The following is a 19,979-nucleotide window of genomic DNA, read 5'->3' as shown; positions in this document are numbered from 1 at the left end:
TATAAAACATTGTGAGAAACGGCTCCCTCTGAAGTGCCATAGTTTTCGAGAAAGACGTAATTTTCCACGAATTTGATTTCGAGACCTCAGATTTAGAACTTGAGGTCTCAAAATCAACCGTCTGAACGCACACAACTTCGTGCGACAAGGGTGGGTTTTTTCTTTCATTGTTTTCTCGCAAGTTCGATGACCGAGTGAGCTCAAATTTTCACAGGTTTGTTATTTTATGCATATGTTGAGATACACCAACTGTGAAGGCTAGTCTTTGACAATTAGCAATAGTGTCCTCTGCCTTTAAGATTGATTTGGCGCATTACAAAAAATCTATTATTATTATTTATTATTTTTATTATTAGAAAGGAAATAGAAGATGAAATATTGGTACCTGATACAGAGATATGCAGCCAGCGTGATAGTCAGAGCTGCTATTGACAAGGCACATCCAATCTGACTGATCAACTGCAGAGCCCGTTCTGCAGCGGGAGGCAGTTTCTGTCCACTGAAGTCCTGTTATGCGAAAAAAAATAGAATTACAAACAAATTACTCAAGAATGTTCACTACAATCATAATGGTTTTGAATTCTCTACGTGAATGTCGATTGAAGACATTGGAAACCTTTGGTAATTGTCAAAGACCAGTCTTCACACTTGGTGTATCTCAACATATGCACATAATAACAAAGCTGTGAAAACTGGTAGTCGAAAGTTGCGAGATAATAATGGAAGAAAAAACACCTTTATCACACGAAGTTGTGTGCTTTCAGATGCTTGATTTCGGGACCTCAAAATCTAACTCCGAGATCTAAAAATCAAATTCAAATATTTTAGTGGAAAATTACTTCTTTCTGAATGAAAATGAGTGCATCACAAAACTCTATTTGACTGTAACCCTCTGGTGTTTCATGGCCAAGTGGCTAAGAGCACCAAACTTAAGCTCTGGTGTTTCCTATCAGCAGAGTGTGGGTTCGAGTCCAGGCCCTGGCTTTGCTTTGCCTTCGGGATAGGACATTAAGCTGTAGGCCCCATGCACACATCAAAGAACCCAGAACATTCCAGTAGGGGTTAACCCTGGTGTTTCTGGTTCATTGCTAGCACCCTTATTTACAGGTTTCTCCAGGCTTAAAGCCTGGGTCATACTTCCTGCGAATGCAAATGCGTGGCAAATTTCAACGTCACATGGCTGTTTTCGCAGCAAATGTTTCGCATGAGTTGAGCACAAGTCAACTGATGTAAATTATTTGTGCAATTTTGTGACTTCAAAGTTCGTATTGCATTCACATTTGCAGGAAGCATGAACTGTGATTTACAACCTACGGTGATTATAAGTTCACTCATGAGGGTATTCTTGGTTTCTATTACCAGAAATAGAAATAACTATGACTTAAGTTTTTGTTCAATTTTTTGTTGTAACACATCCCAGTTTGATTTCTAGGGTTGAACAAAGAATTGACTAGAGTGAGATTCGAACCAACGACCTCTGGATTAACGTGTCGGCGCTCTACCAACTGAGCTATCTAGCCCTATATTGGCGGTGTCCCTATTTTGTCAATATCTTTTTTCGGGGGTGCCAGTCAGAAGCCATACAACCGTTAACTGCCGTGTATAGCCAGGGATCACACCCGGAGGTCGTTGGTTCGAATCCCGATCTAGTCAATTCTTTGTTCAACCCCAGAAATCATTTCAAAATTTACCCAGTCAGTTTCCCTTGTGGTTTATATTGACATCGCAGTTTGAATACATGTAAGCTTCATTTCACCTTGACAAATCATTTATTACTCAGTATACAGATCATGAACCTGCACCTTTAAGGTGACGTCGTGTGACGCTTGATGAAGCCATCGTGGTGTGAACTAATTTCTTCGATGTAACAATTCCAACTTGGATACATGCAAAGTTTAAGCTTGATTACCAAAGTTGTCCCTTACTTTATTAGTCTTAAAATTAAAATTAAAATGACAACCTACCAAAAGAACAGCAAAGTTGGTTGCACGGACGCGCTTGCTCTTGCGTGCCACAGTGTCCGGACGCACCATTTCAGTAATTTGGGTTACGGGGTTGCACTTGCAAACCAAGCTGCCGTCTTCAGCTCCAGTATAGTCGCATCCTACACTTGACCAATCACCAACACCATCTTCAAGTGTGAAATCCCACGACACACATTTTGTCGAATTTAAAGTTGCATTGGTTGCATTTTCAGGTGCCTGTGGTAGTGAATTGATTCACACTGACATTTATTTGAATTACTGTGTCATGTGGCAAGGAGCTCTGTAATACCATTTGCGTGTGAGATTTGAGTATTGTCTGATACAATGACGTGCTTGATTAGAAGTTACAGCTTAAATTTGAACTCCTTAGACTATCAAGATGGTTGGGCAAGCTTTTGCTTTGTTACGTTAAAGCCATTGGTCCCTTTCGGTAAACAGTATTGTCCAAGGCCCACACTTCGTGTATCACAACTTCTATATCAAATAACATTCTGTTAAAAGTTTAGGGTCAATCGGTCCTCGGAGTCGGGAGAACATAACGGGAAAACCCACCCTTGTATCCGCACGTTTTGCTGTGTCATAACATGTGTTATAACGTAAAACATGTAAAATAAATCTGTAATTCTCGATAACGAGAATTGATCTTGTTTTACTGTTTTTTCAAAAAGTAAAACATTTCATGGAATAATATTTCAAGAGAAGTTTTTCACCACTACCTTCACTTAACCCTGTAAATTATTTGTAAAACTTTTTAAAAACTTTTTAAAGTCTGTGAATTATTTTTTTTTCTTTACCGAAAGGGTCCAATGGCTTTAAAGAGACAGTGAACACCCATATGCGATTCTGAAGGAATCCATTCTCCTTTCTTATTTTGAGAATAATCTCTTGAAGCTAACCTTAAACGTAATGACCAAGGGTTCCTGTAGGTTATTCAGTGTATTGTCGTCAAGAGACACTGAGAGAACGGGTCCTGCGACGTCTACCAGTGATTCCTCCTCATCTTGGTTATTCTGAAGAGATGCAGACTGAAACAACGCATCCGTTGCATAGATGACGAAACCAGCTTGGAGTTGTGTACCATCATCATCTACAATGTATCAATCAATTACATCATTTGTGTTAACAGCATCAGGGCCCAATTTCATAAAGCATAACATGAAGCTTAGCACAACACAACTATGATTCCCAGAATAAACTGCGGCAATAAAGTATCTAAACACTTACAATGGGTCAGATTTATCAGAACCTGAAATAGTATTCAAAGAAATTATAAATTCAATTCACCATTATCTTCTGCGCATTTTGACATCTCTTTTCTTGCGCTACAATGTTGTTTGGTGGATTTATGGGCACTTGAGTGTCTTAACGACACTGGACACTTTTAGTAATTGTCAAATACCAGTCTTCTCACTTGGTGTATCTCAACATTATATGCATAAAATAACAAACCTGTGAAAATTTTAGCTCAATTGGTTGTCCATGCTGCTTAAGTACTAGGCGGTGGATCAGCGTCGATGCACGAAGGCGGGAAATATAGGCATAGGCGGGAAGTGAACTCGATGATGTGTGGTGAAACCTGTTGTGAAGCCTATAAGTTAGGACGAGTAACTATAGTTACTCTTATAGTCCTATCTCGAGATAAGACTAGTCCTAACTCTTTGTGAAATCCACCCCTGTGTCTTTAAGTCCAAGGTAAGGCAAAGTCCACATAAGTATACTAACCTTGAGTATTATCGAATCCACTGGCCGGTATCTGTACAGACGCTAGGACATCAGTTTCAATACTGGCATCAATGAACGTCCGGATTGTAGAACCCTGAAGACCGCTCTCATTCTCATCGTCTTCATTAGTCTCGTCCCTCACAGATGCAATGATGAGTGCATTGCGGATATCAGACCGATTGCGGCTGATCGCCTCAACTTGTAGTGTGTCTTGCACTATGCTGACATCTCCTTCATTCTGAAGAGTCTGGGATACTTGATCCTCGACGGACCTGACTATCGCTGAGGAACTGCTGGGGTCATTGGATAACTCCTGGCTGTCTTCCGAATTCTGGATGACATTGTTAACAGCTTCGACCACCGATTGCGTGACCTACGAGACAATTCATCATAATAATTAGGGAATAACAGTGCGAGTACCCGGTCTTCACTGCGTGGTAATGACCGGGTTGGTGGCTGGCGCTGTTAACGGACCGAGCCGAAGGCGAGGTCCGTTAACAGCGCCAGCCACCAACCAACAGTGTTCGTACCCGGTCTTCACTGCGTGGTAATGACCGGGTTGGTGGCTGGCGCTGTTAACGGACCGAGCCGAAGGCGAGGTCCGTTAACAGCGCCAGCCACCAACCAAGGTCATTACCACGCAGTGAAGACCGGGTACGAACACTGTTATTCCCATTAATAAATACCTTTTTTAGCGAATTAAACGGCTAAAATTGTCCAAATTTTGTAACTTTTCTCTCGGCGGCACTTCCAGACAGATTCAGAGCCCATATTCGAGCTTTTAAAGGTTCCCATCTCTTTCGTGCGTTAATCACATTACTGATCTTTGAGACCAGTGACTCTTTGAAATAATGTTTATATTTGTTCAGCGCCTTCACTGGGGTCAAAGGAGGCACATGATTGGACGATAGCTGTTCCTTGTGCATTAAAACGCGCACGAGCTCGGCGTCGTCAGTTTATACGCGCGCACATGTTACACGCGCGCACTCAAAATTGATACATTTTTTGCGCGCGTATGCGAAGTGCGCGAAGTTGCAATGAAACTAACAGGGATATAAATTAGCGTGCGATACAGTGCAACGCGCAAGCTTACACAATGTATGCTGATTTAGTGGCCACTTATTCGCTATTTTCCAAAGCCGGTCTTTATACCACCGTTAACACTCCCACACGTGACCGGGTTTTGACCAATCAGAGACTTGAAACCGTCAAAGGTATTTATTAATATGAAATAATAGCAGGGAAAATAAAATAAAATAAACGTGTTTTTATATAGCACTTTTTACATCCCAATGGCGTCTCAAAGCGCTTCCAATATTTTTACCCGTGGTAAATTCATTCCTTAAACACAGCCTGTGCAACAAATACGTGCTACTCGGCTAAATCAATCGCAACAACTATCTTTTGGTCTCAAAGGTACCCATTTACCCCATGGGTGAAAACACTCTATACACACTACACAACCCCCCCCCCCCCCAGATTTCTAGTCTTTGATCTGCTTTACATTTTTGAAAGGAGATTTAATCATTGTCAGATAGGGTTGGGGTAGAATAGGTGAGGCGGGTTTAGGAAAAGCAGAGGGGGTAGTACATGTATGTTGGAAAGGCAACATTTCTTTTGTTTTAGCCGTAATAACCTTGACATTTGGCCTAGGGTCAAAAGCAATAGGCTTCTTGGGGATCCCAAGACCAGTAGACAAACCAAGTTTGGAGTTGATATGACAAGTACTTCTTGAGACAACAATTCTTTTGTTTTAGCCACAATGACCATTGTTTTTGCCTATTGACCCATTTCACCTGACGTCATCATCAGAATAATTTGGGATGCGCCATTTCGGTAGTCAATGTCAACGTGTGTTATTCAGTTAAGTGGACATTTTTAGGTGACGCGGCGTTTACCCGTAAGCCTATTGACCACCAACATGGTGAGCGTGGCATCAGCCGCCGCGTGTGACGCCCGTGCAAGGGGTCAATAGTCCAACATCGTCAGACCTCTGGGGGTGGAGGGGGAATCCCAAGACCAATCCATAAACAAGGCAAATCCACAAACCAAGTTCGGATTTGATATGACGAGTACTTTTTGAGATACTGCTCAGACAGCATTTCTTTTGTTTTAGTCATATGACTCAAAGTTTGGCCTTAGGATCCAAAAGCAAAATGCTTATTGGGATCCCAAGACCAATCCACAAACAAAGACCAATCCACAAACAAAGACCAATCCACAAACAAAGACCAATCCACAAACCAAGTTTTGAGTTGATTATACATGTAACAAGTACTTCTCAAAATATTGATCGGACAACATTTCCTTCGTTTAAGCCATAACGACAAGTTTGTTTGCCTAAAGTCCAAAAAGGACAGACCACTGCAGGTGGGAAGGATCCAATGTGCAATACACCTAGTTGAAGCTAGCAGATAGAATCTTGATTTTCATTGGTAAACACCTGTGTCATATTAGATAGTTCATTGCCAATGTGGGATACCAGGTAAATACTTACTTTTGCATTAAATATTGATCACGCAACTATTTTTGCTTATAAGTTGGGGGTGGTTTTTTCTTCTGAAAATGCATAATGCGCTTGTGGATCAGTATCTTTTTTAAAGATTTCTCCATTGTTTGAACCATGCAACCATTGTCCGAAGTTTGGAACTAACAACCTTACTTGCTGACTCATGACTCCTGGTTTGGGATTAGTATTGCTAGTGGTAGCGACCACTTAGCACCTCTATTAACAACCACAAATATTGACTTTCCAGGCCATACAGGTGTTTCTTTTGTTGGTTTTTGTATTGTTCTATTTATAAAAGGGCATTAAACAATGTTTTGCTCGTAATGGGTCGCCCAAATAACCTCATATAACCGTGTTCTCGCTACTACAGTGCTCGTATAATCGATATTTTAATGCATTGAAACACGCATGGGCTAGTTCGGGACCTGCAAAAAACCTTGGACTAACCGGATTCTTGCAACATGCGAGCTCGTAATAACGGTGTCGACTGTATTACCATAGAGATTTGCAACATGATATCACGCTTTACCAAGAAACTACAATTGATTTGCAGTTCTGATCAATCTCAGCTCTTCATAAAATCGGCCCCGGTGCCTTTAGTCTGTTCAACTTACCTGGGGATCTCCTGAATATGCCCCGACTATATTCCCCAATATGGTGGCAATGGTATCCACATCTACTTTATCACCATTCTGTTGCGCCACTAATGTCTCATTGGCAAGGAACTCAGCTACCTCTGGTGCGTTTCCCACCGAAACTTGGGTCTGTTGGAAAATTGACAAGTCAATAAATTTTCAGTTGACCGTTTATAACGATTCCAATAAGTGATCAAATTTTGTACGACCATGTTTTTGTTTCCTTCTTTTCAAGTCAATGGAACATGTACCCTTTTAAAGTTATATATTATAGATGATTATATCGTAGCCCGGCCCCTACATGCTGCCAAGAAGTTACATAAAATTGCATGTAGTATCACATGCACATGTGTCGATTGATCGCCATGTACATGTACCAACCTACAGCATGTCTACATTAGGCCTGAGCGTCTAGTGCCACTTAGGTTGTAGTCAGGACTATTGATTGTTTAGCATATCGTGCCTGCGACAAACATTATGCCGCAGTACATCTTGGGCGTAAGTCTAGTGGGAGTGTCGTGGCCGAGCGGTTCAGAGCACCGGTTAAGAGCACCGAATTCAAACTCTGGTGTTTCTGATCAGCAGAGTGTGGGTTCGAATCCCCAGCCGTGACACTTGTGTCCTTAAGCAAGACACATAACCATTGCCTCGTCCTTCGGAGCACAACAAATATGCTTACGTTTTTGTGTAACACAACAAATATGCTTACGTTTTTGTGTAGCACAACAAATATGCTTACGTTTTTGTGTAACACAACAAATATGCTTACGTTTTTGTGTAGCACAACAAATATGCTTACGTTTTTGTGTAACACAACAAATATGCTTACGTTTTTGTGTAGCACAACAAATATGCTTAGGTTTTTGTGTAGGGCCATTTTGTATTGGCCACTTGTTTTACTTCTTTTCATCTGTTAAGCGCCTTGAGGGACTTTTCAGGCGGATTTTGGCGCTATATATACTTTTTATTACTATTATTAATTGGTCAGGTAAAGTAACAGCTAAATCTATTTTCTAAATAACCAATTGTATCATTTGCAAATAACTTAATGTATTTTCTGAGAAAAGAATCCGAATACCTGTTTGACATCATCAAGGGTAATGTCATTCATTGGTTCTCCGCAGCTTTCAGAGGTGTGGCTCTCCCATCTGAAATATAATGGGGCCCCCTTCTTGGAGCAGTTCCTCAATCCCTTGGGCAGTCCAAGCGCACCTTCAAGTAAAATAAACATCAACAATTCACTAAAGCGTTTGTAACCATTTGTTATAATATGCAAATGGGTAAAAAGATGTTGTAAAAGTAAAATACATTGATCCACACAAATTTGCCTCGAAATTGCACGGTTTTCTTTTTACAAGCAATCAATCAATCAGAGGGAATTTATATAGCGCCAAATTCAACCAAAGTTGTTACCTCGTCGACTAACACGGTCGGCCATTTATGGGAGTCAAATTTTTGACTCCCATAAATGGCCGACCTTGTTAGTTCACAAAGTTAGGTTACAATTGCTTTTTATAGACCAACTCGTCAGATCCAAGGCAACGTGTTCCTTTAATATTCTTTATCCTCGATGCAAATTGAACATCTATTTTATCATCAAAACATAGAACTCGAACTGCCTCTAGCTAGCTACACAATGTACCAGGCAATCTCAGTAGTCTATTTGGCAAGACACTGTTCTAGATATGCAAAAGGTTGTGGGTTTGAATCCCATCCTAGCAATAGCTCTGATATTATGTTTTCACAGGACTCAGGAAAGTACTGAGTATACAGTGCTAACACACATCGGTGTATGGGTAAAAACCAAAATAACAACCAATTCACAATAATTATAGACCATGCAGGGCTCAAATTTTTAAAACATAACAAGAGGCCAGTCATGTTCGTTCCGGGGCAGTAGACTAATGACCAGACAGGTCCGGCAGTCCTGTGCAGTTGTTTTCAACTGAATAATTCATTTTATCGCGCAAGCGATAACATTATTTATACTCTGCATATTGCTCCCTGTTGGTGTTAGCTCGCATGAGTCATGGCGAGACTTGTTTTCCAATCTAGGTTTTTTCCCTATGGTAGTGATGGGTATTCAGCAACCAATGGGAGCGTGGCTTACATAAGTTTGTGTTGGTTTGGTTCACATGGTTGACCAATTAGGATTGGTCTTGCAATTGAGTGGCTGAAAGTTTGGCGGGAGCATATAACTATTGTCAGCTTAATTTTGGAGTAACTTTTGGTTGGCCACTAGTAGGGACTTGGTATAGTCCATTGGACTCGGTAAGTTCATTTGTGTTTGGTTGGACGTGGTGTCCATATTTGTTTTGGGGATGAAGGTAGTCCTCAAAATTTATGTCGTAATGTTATGGTTGATGTGTGTCTGTTTAGCCGGTTTGCCCTGTGTTTGGTATCCGGCTCATAACTTACTACTAATCTACCTAGGGGAACATTTCACAATTTGGTGTGTGAATAAATTCGGCTTTTAAGCTGTGGCCTAAATCAAACTACTTTTGTTATTGTTTAGTCTGTAATGTGTCTGAGTATAATAATACCTCGCTGTGTAATATCTTTCAAAGTAAACAACAACAATTCACAAAGTTGACCCAATTAACCTGACGTCAAATAGAATAATCTTGGCCGCCCCACACTGGTGGGCAATGTCACTGTGCGTTATTCAGTGAAGTGCACATTTAAGGCGACTCGGCGTTTACAAGTAAACATATTGAACACCAAAATGTTGAGTGTGGCACAGTCGCCACGCAGGACGTCCGGCAAGGGGTCAAAAGACCAGTTTTTATTGCTATTAACTTTAGGAGTAATTATCAAACGTATAAGCCCTACGTTCCCTTTTAATAATAATAATACTAATAATAATAATTGTGGTTTCTTATATAGCGCACATGTCCGTCACTCAGTGACGCTCCTGGCGCTGTAACATACAGTATTTCCTGTAAGATGTGGGACTACGTTTTTGAATTATGAGACCTAACTTTGATAGCACCATGTAATGCTTTACAAGGTGCTGTGGCGCAATTTGCTGCTGATCAGACCAGGAACACCAGGGCGATCCCCTTCTCTTTTCGATAAGTGCACTCGGTTCTTTTACGCGGCTACATAACACATGGGACCAAGCTTACTGTCCCATCCGAAGGACGAAGCAATGGTGAAGTGTCTTGCTTAAGGACACAAGTGTCATGGCTGGGGATTCGAACCCACTTTTTGCTGATCAGAAACACCAGAGTTTGAACTGGGTGCTCTTAAACCGCTCGGCCACGACTCTTCCACATAAAGACGTCCTGAACATAGATATATACTAACCTCTTTCTGTCATTAGAGGGCATATCTCAATAGACCATGCTAAGTTGCCTGCTTGAGTGGCTGGCCAATTGAGAACTACAAAGTTGTCATCAGCAGTGATTTCCACTGGGCATTGTCCTTAAGATCGAGAAAGAAAAACTTTGCGTACAATAATTTGTATTTAAGCAATAAGCAGCCAGTTGCATGTTACGATTTGCATATCTGGTACAATGACATTCTCGATCACAAGTTAACGCTTAAATTTGAACTCCTCAGACTATAGAGACATGTTGCTATGTCAGATGATTAGGGGCAAGTTTTTGTTTAGTTACGTCTGAGACGATGAACATCCATAAACAATTCTGAATGGATGTGTATGGCACAATGATACCAGGGTTTGCTCATCTGGAGGTTGCTATACAAAAGCTTGCCCTGAACTGTGTGACATAGCAACTGTCTTTATATGTCTGAGGAATTCAACTGAAACAGTAACTTGTGATAGGCAAGTCATTGTACTAGACACTATTCCAACATTCATAAATACCTCAGCGATTTCGCTGTTCCTATTGGTGGAGAGCGCATCACGTGGGTGTGTATAAACCTTTTGTTTATGACCAGTAAAAAGTGTTGAAACATGGGCGTGACACGCGAGCTTGCACCTGTGATTATAAGACAGTTTCTTCATTCCTATTGGTCGAGAGCAACGGCCAGGACAGTTGTGCCACATCACGCGATGCACATCATTCCCTTATAAGGAGTTGTACCCGATCGGGCCTAGGGCCTTACCATTTCATAGCTGAAGGGGTGTTGGTGTTGAAAGAAATCATTGACAAATTATAATTTTTGCATTTATTTTACTTTCTGACCAAAAAGTGTTGATGTTTTTTTACCAAAAAGGTATTTATGAATGGGAATCAAAGTGTGTTAATAAATCGGTTTTCAACTAGTGGTTTAAACCCGCCGAGGCCTGGTTTTTAATAATTTACCTCAACTTCATCTCGGTAAAATTGTCAAGAACCAGGCCTCATTGGGATTAAACCACTAGTTGAAAACCTCTTCACCACACATTGATTCCCTTACTCGGATAAAGTACAGCTCCAAACAATAATTAGATTGAAATAGAAAATAATTGGTTTGGCCAAGTTTTTAAAGGCAGTGGACACTATTGGTCATTACTCTAAATAATTATTAGCATAAAACCTTACTTGGTAACGAGTAATGGGGAAAGGTTGATATTATAAAAAATTGTGAGAAACGGCTCCCTCTGAAGTGGCGTAGTTTTCGCGAGAAAGTAGTAATTTCGCGAGAAAGAAGTAATTTTCCTTGAATTTGATTTCGAGACCTCAAAGTTTAGAATTTGAGGTCTCGAAATCAAGCATCTGAAAACAAACAACTTCGTTTGACAAGGGTTTTTTTTTTCTTTCATTATGTTCTCTCAACTTCGATGACCAATTAAGCTCAAATTTTCACAGGATTGTTATTTTATGCATATGTTGAGATACACCAAGTGAGAAGACTTTGTCTTTGACAATTACCAATAGTGTCAACTGTCTTTAAATTGCCAGACAGTTTTGGCACCCTTTTACCAAATCCTGGCTAGAATTGCCCCAAAACACAACCTTGAACAACCCCAAGCTAACTTTTTTAGATTTGGAAGTGGATTTGAAGTGTAATCTACCACCACTTTCCGAGACCATAATGCAGAGACGTCTCCAGTTTGCTGGCCACTGTTTGCGAACAGCGGATAAACCTATATCGCATCTGGTCTTCTGGAATCCCCCTGGCGGACATCCAAATCGCGGCAGGAGGAAAATGAGCTACTCTGACACCATCACCAGAGACACAAATCTCAATCAAAACGAGACTCAACAACTCATGAGGGACAAAGCAACCTGGCACCACTTCATCAAAGCTGCTTCTGCTATTCCGTCTAAGGACGACGGATGATGATGATGATGATGAAGTGTATAAAATACTTTTTATAAATCCTCCTTTATTGTGACATGTCACCACACAACCATGACAATTGCAACCCTCTCTCTCCTGTTAACAGCATTTTAAGCAATGTGGAGAACAATATAAGTTCACACAAGCGCGAGTGGAATACGGAAAAATATCCACAGAGGCCAAAGGTCAAGTTGGATATTGATGGGAGACTCGTTTATTTTTTCCATATTCAACTCGCGCCAGTGTGATAACGTATTTATCTTCAGGCAAACTTCAAGCAAGGCATGTGTCGATAAGAAGTCATAACAAATGAGTTGGTTTCATAAAGCATGACTTACCCTCCACCGTTACAAAAAAATGACAGTCCAAAACGCGGCCGTACTGGTTGGATTCGTAAGTAACCCGGTGGGTGCCGATAATGAACAAATCTCCAGGATTATTGCTGGAGTTGGTACTCCTCGATTCTCCGTCCAATCCGCCGTGGAGATCCTCATCATTCCAGGTCACTCTGGCCCGTGTGTCTCCCGGGGCTGCCAAAGTTGTCACATTCTTTGGGCAGTTTAGCACCGTCGCTATAGAGATTAAACATTTTTAAAAAACAATACAATTTTGGGTTTGTGATAGGTAGGCCTTGATGGATGACTAAGTGTGACCAGAGTCATCGTCATGACTATTCATTGCTTACTTGAGTCTACCATCTTTCAACTACTCGGTTAACCATGGCACCAGGACTACTACAAAGTTCTTTTACAGGGGGTTCTTTTACGTGCATTGAACAACCCACAGGAACAATAAGCCTTTTTGAAGTATGGCGGACGTGATACGCGCGTCACACGCAGTGACTGATGCCACGCTCACCATGAACGTTGGGTGTCAATAGGTTTTCGTGTAAATGCCCCAACGCCTAAAAAACTGCGCACTTCACTGAACAACACGCGTTCTATTTCTATGGTCAATATGCACAAATTTACCAGAACCTTATAGTGTTGTAGCAAATTGTGTCCCCCATATCTCAAAAAGGCTTATGACCTTATTCGGGGACACGGGTGTCACAATAATAAAAATTATACTAATAAATATAATAATAATAATACTAATAACCATTCTTATATAGCGCTGTAAAGGGAAATCAATAATTGAACAAAGTGAACAGAGATGTTTTCATCCAGGTTTTGAATTGTTCTGATGTCTGATAACAACCTCTGGAAGACTGTTTTATAATGATTTAAGGCCCGGTGACCAGGGGTAATATTGTCGGAAGCGCTTTGAGACGCCCTCCGGCGTGAAAAGCGCTATATAAAAACGGTCTATTATTATTATTATTATTATTATTATTATTATTATTATTATTATTATTATTATTATTATTATTATTATTATTATTATTATTATTATTATTATTATTATTATAACTGGACTGCTGCATACTGGAAAGAGCGGGAACCATCAACTTGGTTTTGATAACTGGGGGAGTCAGAAGGGATTTATTCGAAGATCACAGACTTCTAGTTGTTTTGTACTCCTGAACTATAGCTTTGAAGATAAACAGGGGCAATACCATGGATACATTGATGAGCCAGATCCAAACAAATTTAAAATCTATTCTAGCCTGTATTGGTAGCCAATGTTAACCATTTAAAATGGGTCTCGAACCACACACTCTGCTGATCACAAACACCAGAGCTTGACTCCGGGTTTCTCTTAACCGCTAGGCCACAACACGCCACATAAAATTCAAACATCTATCCGTAACGCACCTGCGACTGTTACAGTGAAAGCGCAAAATATCTCCAATCCACCGGTCTCTGTAGCAGTGTACATGACCTTTGTGATTCCAACTGGGAATACACCAGATCCATCTTGCCGACAACTGACGCTGCGGCCTGGTCCCAAACACGTAAAGATGACGCTGGTAAATTGTACCGAGTTCGGGTTGAAAGGTGGGTCCCAGTAGGTTGTGATACTATCAATCTCGTCCGTCACAGGGATGAAGATATCTTCGGGGCAGGCGTTGAAATTACCTGCATATCTATCACCTGGAAATAAATTTCAAATCAACATTTATTTCCACACAAACACAATATACAAATACAAACAATAGGATTTTACAAGACTGAAAACTGTATGGAGGCATATAGCCCATTAAAGCAAAGCTTGTAGGCTGGGATACCTTTATAAAACAATGGAAAGTTAATAATAAGATCATTGAAATTATAAAACAATGCGTAGTAACAACATAAACATCAAAATGTGACAAATAAACGAAACACACAACAAGACAAACAAACAAACAAACACCTCAAACAAACCAAACAACACCCCAACAAAAAAACAAATAAACAATACAAACACCACAAGACGGCCACGACGACATAATGGTTGGAGAATTAATGTTCATTTTGATCCCAGACAAAATATGCAATTTAGCTTGAGCACATAATCATACTGTAATTTCTTGCGGATAAGACGCGACTTTAATCTGACTTTCAATGGTCCCCAAATATCACTGTGTCCTATCTCCCAGTGCGCCTTATCTGAAAATGATTAAGTTCATTTTGATGACCACTGCGTGAAATTTTACATTTATACTGTAAAATTAAACCCTTTTTTGGGGCCCAGGTTAATTCTACGTAGTCTTACATGTATATAACGCACATATCTACCAACAAGGTCGAAGCTCTAAGAATTTGGGTCATGGTCAGGGGAGTATACAGCCTCGGGCTGCCATGTGACGCTCCAAAGGCTTTTTCAAACCTAATTGGCAATCTAGACACTCGCAGGTACCCATTTATACCCCCTGGGTTGTCATTTGAAAGCTACAGTGTTTCCATGCTCACCCTCCATAGCCAAGTGTTCAATGGTTGGAAAGAGATTGGATCTGCCCTATTTCAACAGGTTAAAAATAAACATACATGTAGACTTGCTGTTTGTTACCCAATACTCTGATAAAGAAAGTGAAATATGATAATAATGAAAGAAAAAACACCCTTGTCACACGAAGTTGTGTGCTTTCAGACGCTTGATTTCGAGACCTCAAAGTCTAATTCTGAGGTTTCGAAATCAAATTCGTGGAAAATTACTTTTTTTTCTCAAAAACTATGTTACTTCAGAGGGAGCCGTTTCTCACAATGTTTTATACTAAAAGGTTTTATAAGGTTTTACGCTAAAAATTATTTTGAGTAATAGTGTCCACAACCTTTAACCATTCCTCCAAATTAAGCATGGTTGGCAGGTATGCTCATAGAGGAAGGACAATACTTACCACAAGTGTCTGTCTGGAGACAGCTGGACACTTCCTCGCAACCCTCCCACGGCTCATCCAAGCAGGCAAAATTCCCGCAGCGATACATGCCCTCTGGGCAGTAAACAATTTCTGAAGGAAAATAATATGAAACAGAGTTTAAACGATAAGAGAACTTAGTGTCATGTCCACTCACCAATAAGCCTGGGCGACTAGTGAAATTTTAATTGACTTGTCGAGCCTAAAATAGTTGCGCATCAACACAATTATTTCTGTTGATTTACATGTACATATTCAATTTTAAAGTAAAAAATAAAAAATAAACAGACACAAAAAAAACCAGGAAAACCTAAGTGAGAAGTTGAAAGCATAGATACTGTGGCAACTTTATTATTTAATTATTTTCAGCTAAAGCCCTTTATTCACACGGCCAAAATGTAGCCAGGGTCCCTTGGAACAACATTTACAAGCGTGGATTGTTTATTAATCACCATGCATGACTGATTTTGTGAGCTTTCACACCGCAAAGTAAAAAAAAACTAACAACCCTCGTGCGACATGAGAGTGATATGACAAATTGGTAATCCTGATCATCTTTTTGGACAAGATAGCACCTAGGACGTCAGTCAATAAACAAGGGTTCCTTTCACACGATGATGTAGCCCACGTCCTTGGTCAGAACTTCCGCTGGTGTAAGATTTTGTCGTAGGTCCGGACCTCGAACAAAATGTAGCAATGTTGGACAAGATTTGACAAGGGACCCTGGACACTCCAAACATTATTGTCCTTTCACACGAGGTGCATTTTGTAAAATCTCACAACCATGCTACAATTTAGCAAGGGACCCTTGCTAAATTGCCCTCGTGTGAAAGGGGCTTAATAGTATTACCGACACACCATTAACAACATGATAATAACAACAATTTTTGTTTACATTATTCACAGCAAATTTAAATATTAATAAGAAGTCCACTGTAAAAGTATTAAGTTGTTTGCACAGTACACCCAAGCATGCCCGGCCCCCCCCCCCCAAAAAAAAGAGGACATCAGCTAACACTGTAGTGACTATTTGGTGACACAGAGAGAGACTTCCCGCTCACTCTGGCTCCTTGGATAATGGTCATTAAAGTTAGGAAAATGCACAGGTCCATACTCCGTGTACAATCTGTGGGGCAAGCCGCTGGGTCCGTACACATCTCACGGGGTTACTCCTACCCTTCTAGGCTTAATGACGTAATAAACACGCTAAAAGACTATAAATTTGGGGTTCTTACAGCCTGTAGTTGTTTATTTCATACTCGGGGAAACTCACTGAACATCACACCATCCCCTAAAATCAAGCCCGCATCGACCACTGGTCAGATGCCCATGTCACATAACTTGGCACATTTAATGGATATGCCCAGTCCACCCGGCAGTGCTGCAACTGGCACTACAGTAACAATACTTTAGAATTTGCATTAGTTTATTCTTTTTACTTGAGTTAGGGTCAGGGGCCGTAAAAAAAACTGGTCACAGGAGGGCACCACTGTGTTTCTCTACAGTTCAGTTACTTTCATTTCAGTCAATTGTTTGGGAAGACGAATAACTTTCCGTATGGCGCCACCACTTTTTCACTAATTTTTACAAAAAGGGAGGTTCATATTATTTCATATCTAATGAAAAAGTAGACCAGTCTTCTTTCTTGATGTGTCTCAACATATTACATATGCAGTAAATAACAAACCTGTGAAAAATTGAACTCGATTGGTCATCGGAGTTGCGAGATAACTATGAAAGAAAAAAACACCCTTGTCACACAAAGTAAGTAGTGTGTGCTTTCAGATGCTTGATTTCGAGACCTCAAATTCTAAATCCGAATTCTCAAAAGTTCTCAAGTTCGTGGAAAATTACTTCTTTCTCGAAAACTACGTCACTTCAGAGGGAGCCGTTTTAATAAACTATCAACCTCTCCCCATTACTTGTTACCAAGTGAGGTTTTATGCCAGATAATTATTTTGAGTAATAACCAATAGTGTCCACTGCCTTTAAAGTAAAACATGTTATGGTAAAGAAAAAACAAGATAGAAATACTGCACAAAATTATCCAAAGATAATTAATAACGAATGAAAATCTGGTGGCAGGATACAGAAACATTTCCCAATACCATTGTTAGACAAGGGAAGTCAAACTTGGACCCAAAAGAAAACATTTTATTTAACCTACCTCCACTTCACTTTCAGTATATGGTCATGACAGCCATGACAGTCGTATTCACTACACTCAACATCCAGTGTTCATAGAAATAAAAACCGAGCCGTAACGTACACACAGCCATTTTTGACAGCAGTTTCACCGTCTCACTGTCACTAGTGTCACCCGGTTTGGGGGAAGGATGTGTCACTCTGAAATGTCACTATCACTGTCCATGTCAAACTATGTTTTCTATTGATGTGTTTCATGGTTCCAAATACTCCCGCACACAGAATGGTCTGCGATATTTGAAGGTTTTTGAAGAAAAAAATCCCTGAGCTGACAACCGCACGTGTCTCGAACACCATCTTTGAAACTGAACAATTTTTTTTCCGAAGTGCAGCCCAATCACATAGAGTAAAAGGAGCTGACCGAACGAGGGCGCTATACAAAAGTTTGACAAGAATAATAAATGTTTGTTTGGGGAATGGTTTTGCATGAATTGTTGGGTAAATATTATTTTTCGTCACTAATATCAATAGCAAACCGTAAAGGGTTGAACAATAGACGTGAAAGAACAAACATGCTACAAACTTCAAACTTCTCGATGGCACAGGCCTACAGACAAAGTGAACTGCAAGTTGTGAAACATTTTTTTTACATGAGGCCGACAAGGAAATTGGAAAACGCATCTGACAAAAAAAATCCCAGTTCGGTATCATTTAGCTGGAACTCTGAATATGTTTTTATTGTGTTGGAGGTTTTCCTTGTTAGTATGGTAGTGTTCAGTTTTGGTCAATACTGTCATTACATTGCCATTATATTTGTGTCAGTTCAATGTTTCATGTTTTGTTTAACTTATTAAAGTAGTGTTCCTATACCATAATATGTTATCTTCTTTTTTTTTGCAAAATTAAAACTTTTATTTTCTATATATTTACATACATGCCATTTGTTGGCGAAATCTGGGAGTATACATCGCTTTGATAACAGGTTTTTGTTTTTTACTTTTGCCTTACACACTGAACGGCTCCTTAAAAACAAATAAAATAAATCAGTGTGTATTCTTTAGACATGCGACATTTGAAAGTCATCAAATGACAGAAAAACAAATTTTGTTTTTATTTGTACATTAACTTTTTTTTCTAAAACTCTGCCGTCAACTTTCTTGATGATTTGACCGGTGGACCATTCACGTGAGATAATATAAACAACATGTTTTCCTTTAAAAACCCTGCTTTAAATGCATTTCAGGCAAAGATTCACATGTTAATGGAAAAACAAATGATAACAATAATAATTATAATGTAAGCACTTATTATAGCGCCCCACAAAGATTGGAGCGTTTTACAATTTACATACAAACAAACAATGCGATGACAAAGATACAAAAAACAGTACAAAAACAAAATGGCCAGATTAAACAAATAAATAAATGATAATGTTATATTTACCACATTCCGAGTCGTTACTTCCAAAGCAGTCTTCGCATGTGCCACCAAGTCCAGTGCAGGACATATCACACCCACATTCATCTGAAAAAATATTAATGTACGTATGTTGTTTAAAAAAAAAAGGGGGCTTTGTAAGGACACTGGACACTATTGGTAATTGTCAAAGACTAGTCTTCTCACTTGGTGTATCTCAACATATGCACAAAATAAAAACCTGTGAAAATTTGAGCTCAATTGGTCGTCAAAGTTACGGGATAATAATGAAAGAAAAAACACCTTGTCACACGAAGTTGTGTGCTTTCAGATGCTTGATTTCAAGACCTCAAATTCTAAATCTGAGGTCTCAAAATCAAATTTGTGGAAAATTACTTCTTTCTCAAGAACTACTTCTCTTTAGAGGGAGCCGTTTCTCACAATGTTCTATACCATCAACCTCTCCCCATTACTAGTTACCAAGTAAGGTTTTATTCTAATAATTATTTTGTGGCCAGCTTGAATTAAATACTTGGCAACCCCCTTTGAAAGGGGAAAAAAATGGGAACAAAAGAAAAAGAAAAAAAGGCACTTATCCTCATCTTATTGGAAAAACCAATTATTGAACGATCGGTGTTTTCTTTACTTGGCATCAAGTTTGTATTTTATTTCAATTATTTATTCAAACGTTAAAGGCACTGGACACTACTGGATATAACTCAAATTAACTGATAACAACTTACTTGTATAGTACCAGAAATAGAGAGCTGTTGGTAATATAAAACATTGAGAGAAACGGCTGTCTCTGAAGAAACATATTTTTTGAAAAGGTAATTTCTAAAAGGCTTCATTTTTTCGTCATCTGAAAGCACACAAATATTTTCACACGCTAGTTATTTTATGCATAATGTTGGCATGCACTATACATGTAAGTGAGAAGACTGGTCTTGCAATAATTAAACATGTCCAGTGACGATAAAGAGTAAAGATACTGCATGCAAACGATTTCACAAAACACTAAGATCCTTTCTCGTCCTAACTTTGTTCGCGTC

General features: G+C 39.6%; 1 protein-coding gene across 3 annotated transcripts in view; it reads right to left on the bottom strand.

Moving 5' to 3' along the window:
- LOC139936118 (adhesion G-protein coupled receptor G7-like) overlaps window positions 1-19,979 on the bottom strand; it is a 70,682-nt gene that overhangs the window by 11,749 nt on the left and 38,954 nt on the right. For all 3 annotated transcript variants that reach the window (XM_071930850.1, XM_071930851.1, XM_071930849.1), the window contains 11 exons: window positions 18,955-19,035; window positions 15,349-15,459; window positions 13,844-14,122; window positions 12,425-12,658; window positions 10,161-10,277; window positions 7,930-8,063; window positions 6,831-6,980; window positions 3,708-4,080; window positions 2,882-3,072; window positions 1,965-2,201; window positions 386-507 (listed from right to left, as the gene is read on the bottom strand). In XM_071930850.1, coding sequence (XP_071786951.1) covers window positions 386-507; window positions 1,965-2,201; window positions 2,882-3,072; window positions 3,708-4,080; window positions 6,831-6,980; window positions 7,930-8,063; window positions 10,161-10,277; window positions 12,425-12,658; window positions 13,844-14,122; window positions 15,349-15,459; window positions 18,955-19,035 — 2,029 coding nt within the window. The remainder of the gene's footprint in view (window positions 1-385; window positions 508-1,964; window positions 2,202-2,881; window positions 3,073-3,707; window positions 4,081-6,830; window positions 6,981-7,929; window positions 8,064-10,160; window positions 10,278-12,424; window positions 12,659-13,843; window positions 14,123-15,348; window positions 15,460-18,954; window positions 19,036-19,979) is intronic.

The sequence above is a fragment of the Asterias amurensis genome, chromosome 4, assembly GCF_032118995.1.
Source record: "Asterias amurensis chromosome 4, ASM3211899v1".
Classification (NCBI taxonomy): domain Eukaryota; kingdom Metazoa; phylum Echinodermata; class Asteroidea; order Forcipulatida; family Asteriidae; genus Asterias; species Asterias amurensis.
Note: the sequence above shows the minus strand (reverse complement) of the source record. Positions and strands in the feature narration are given on the sequence as shown.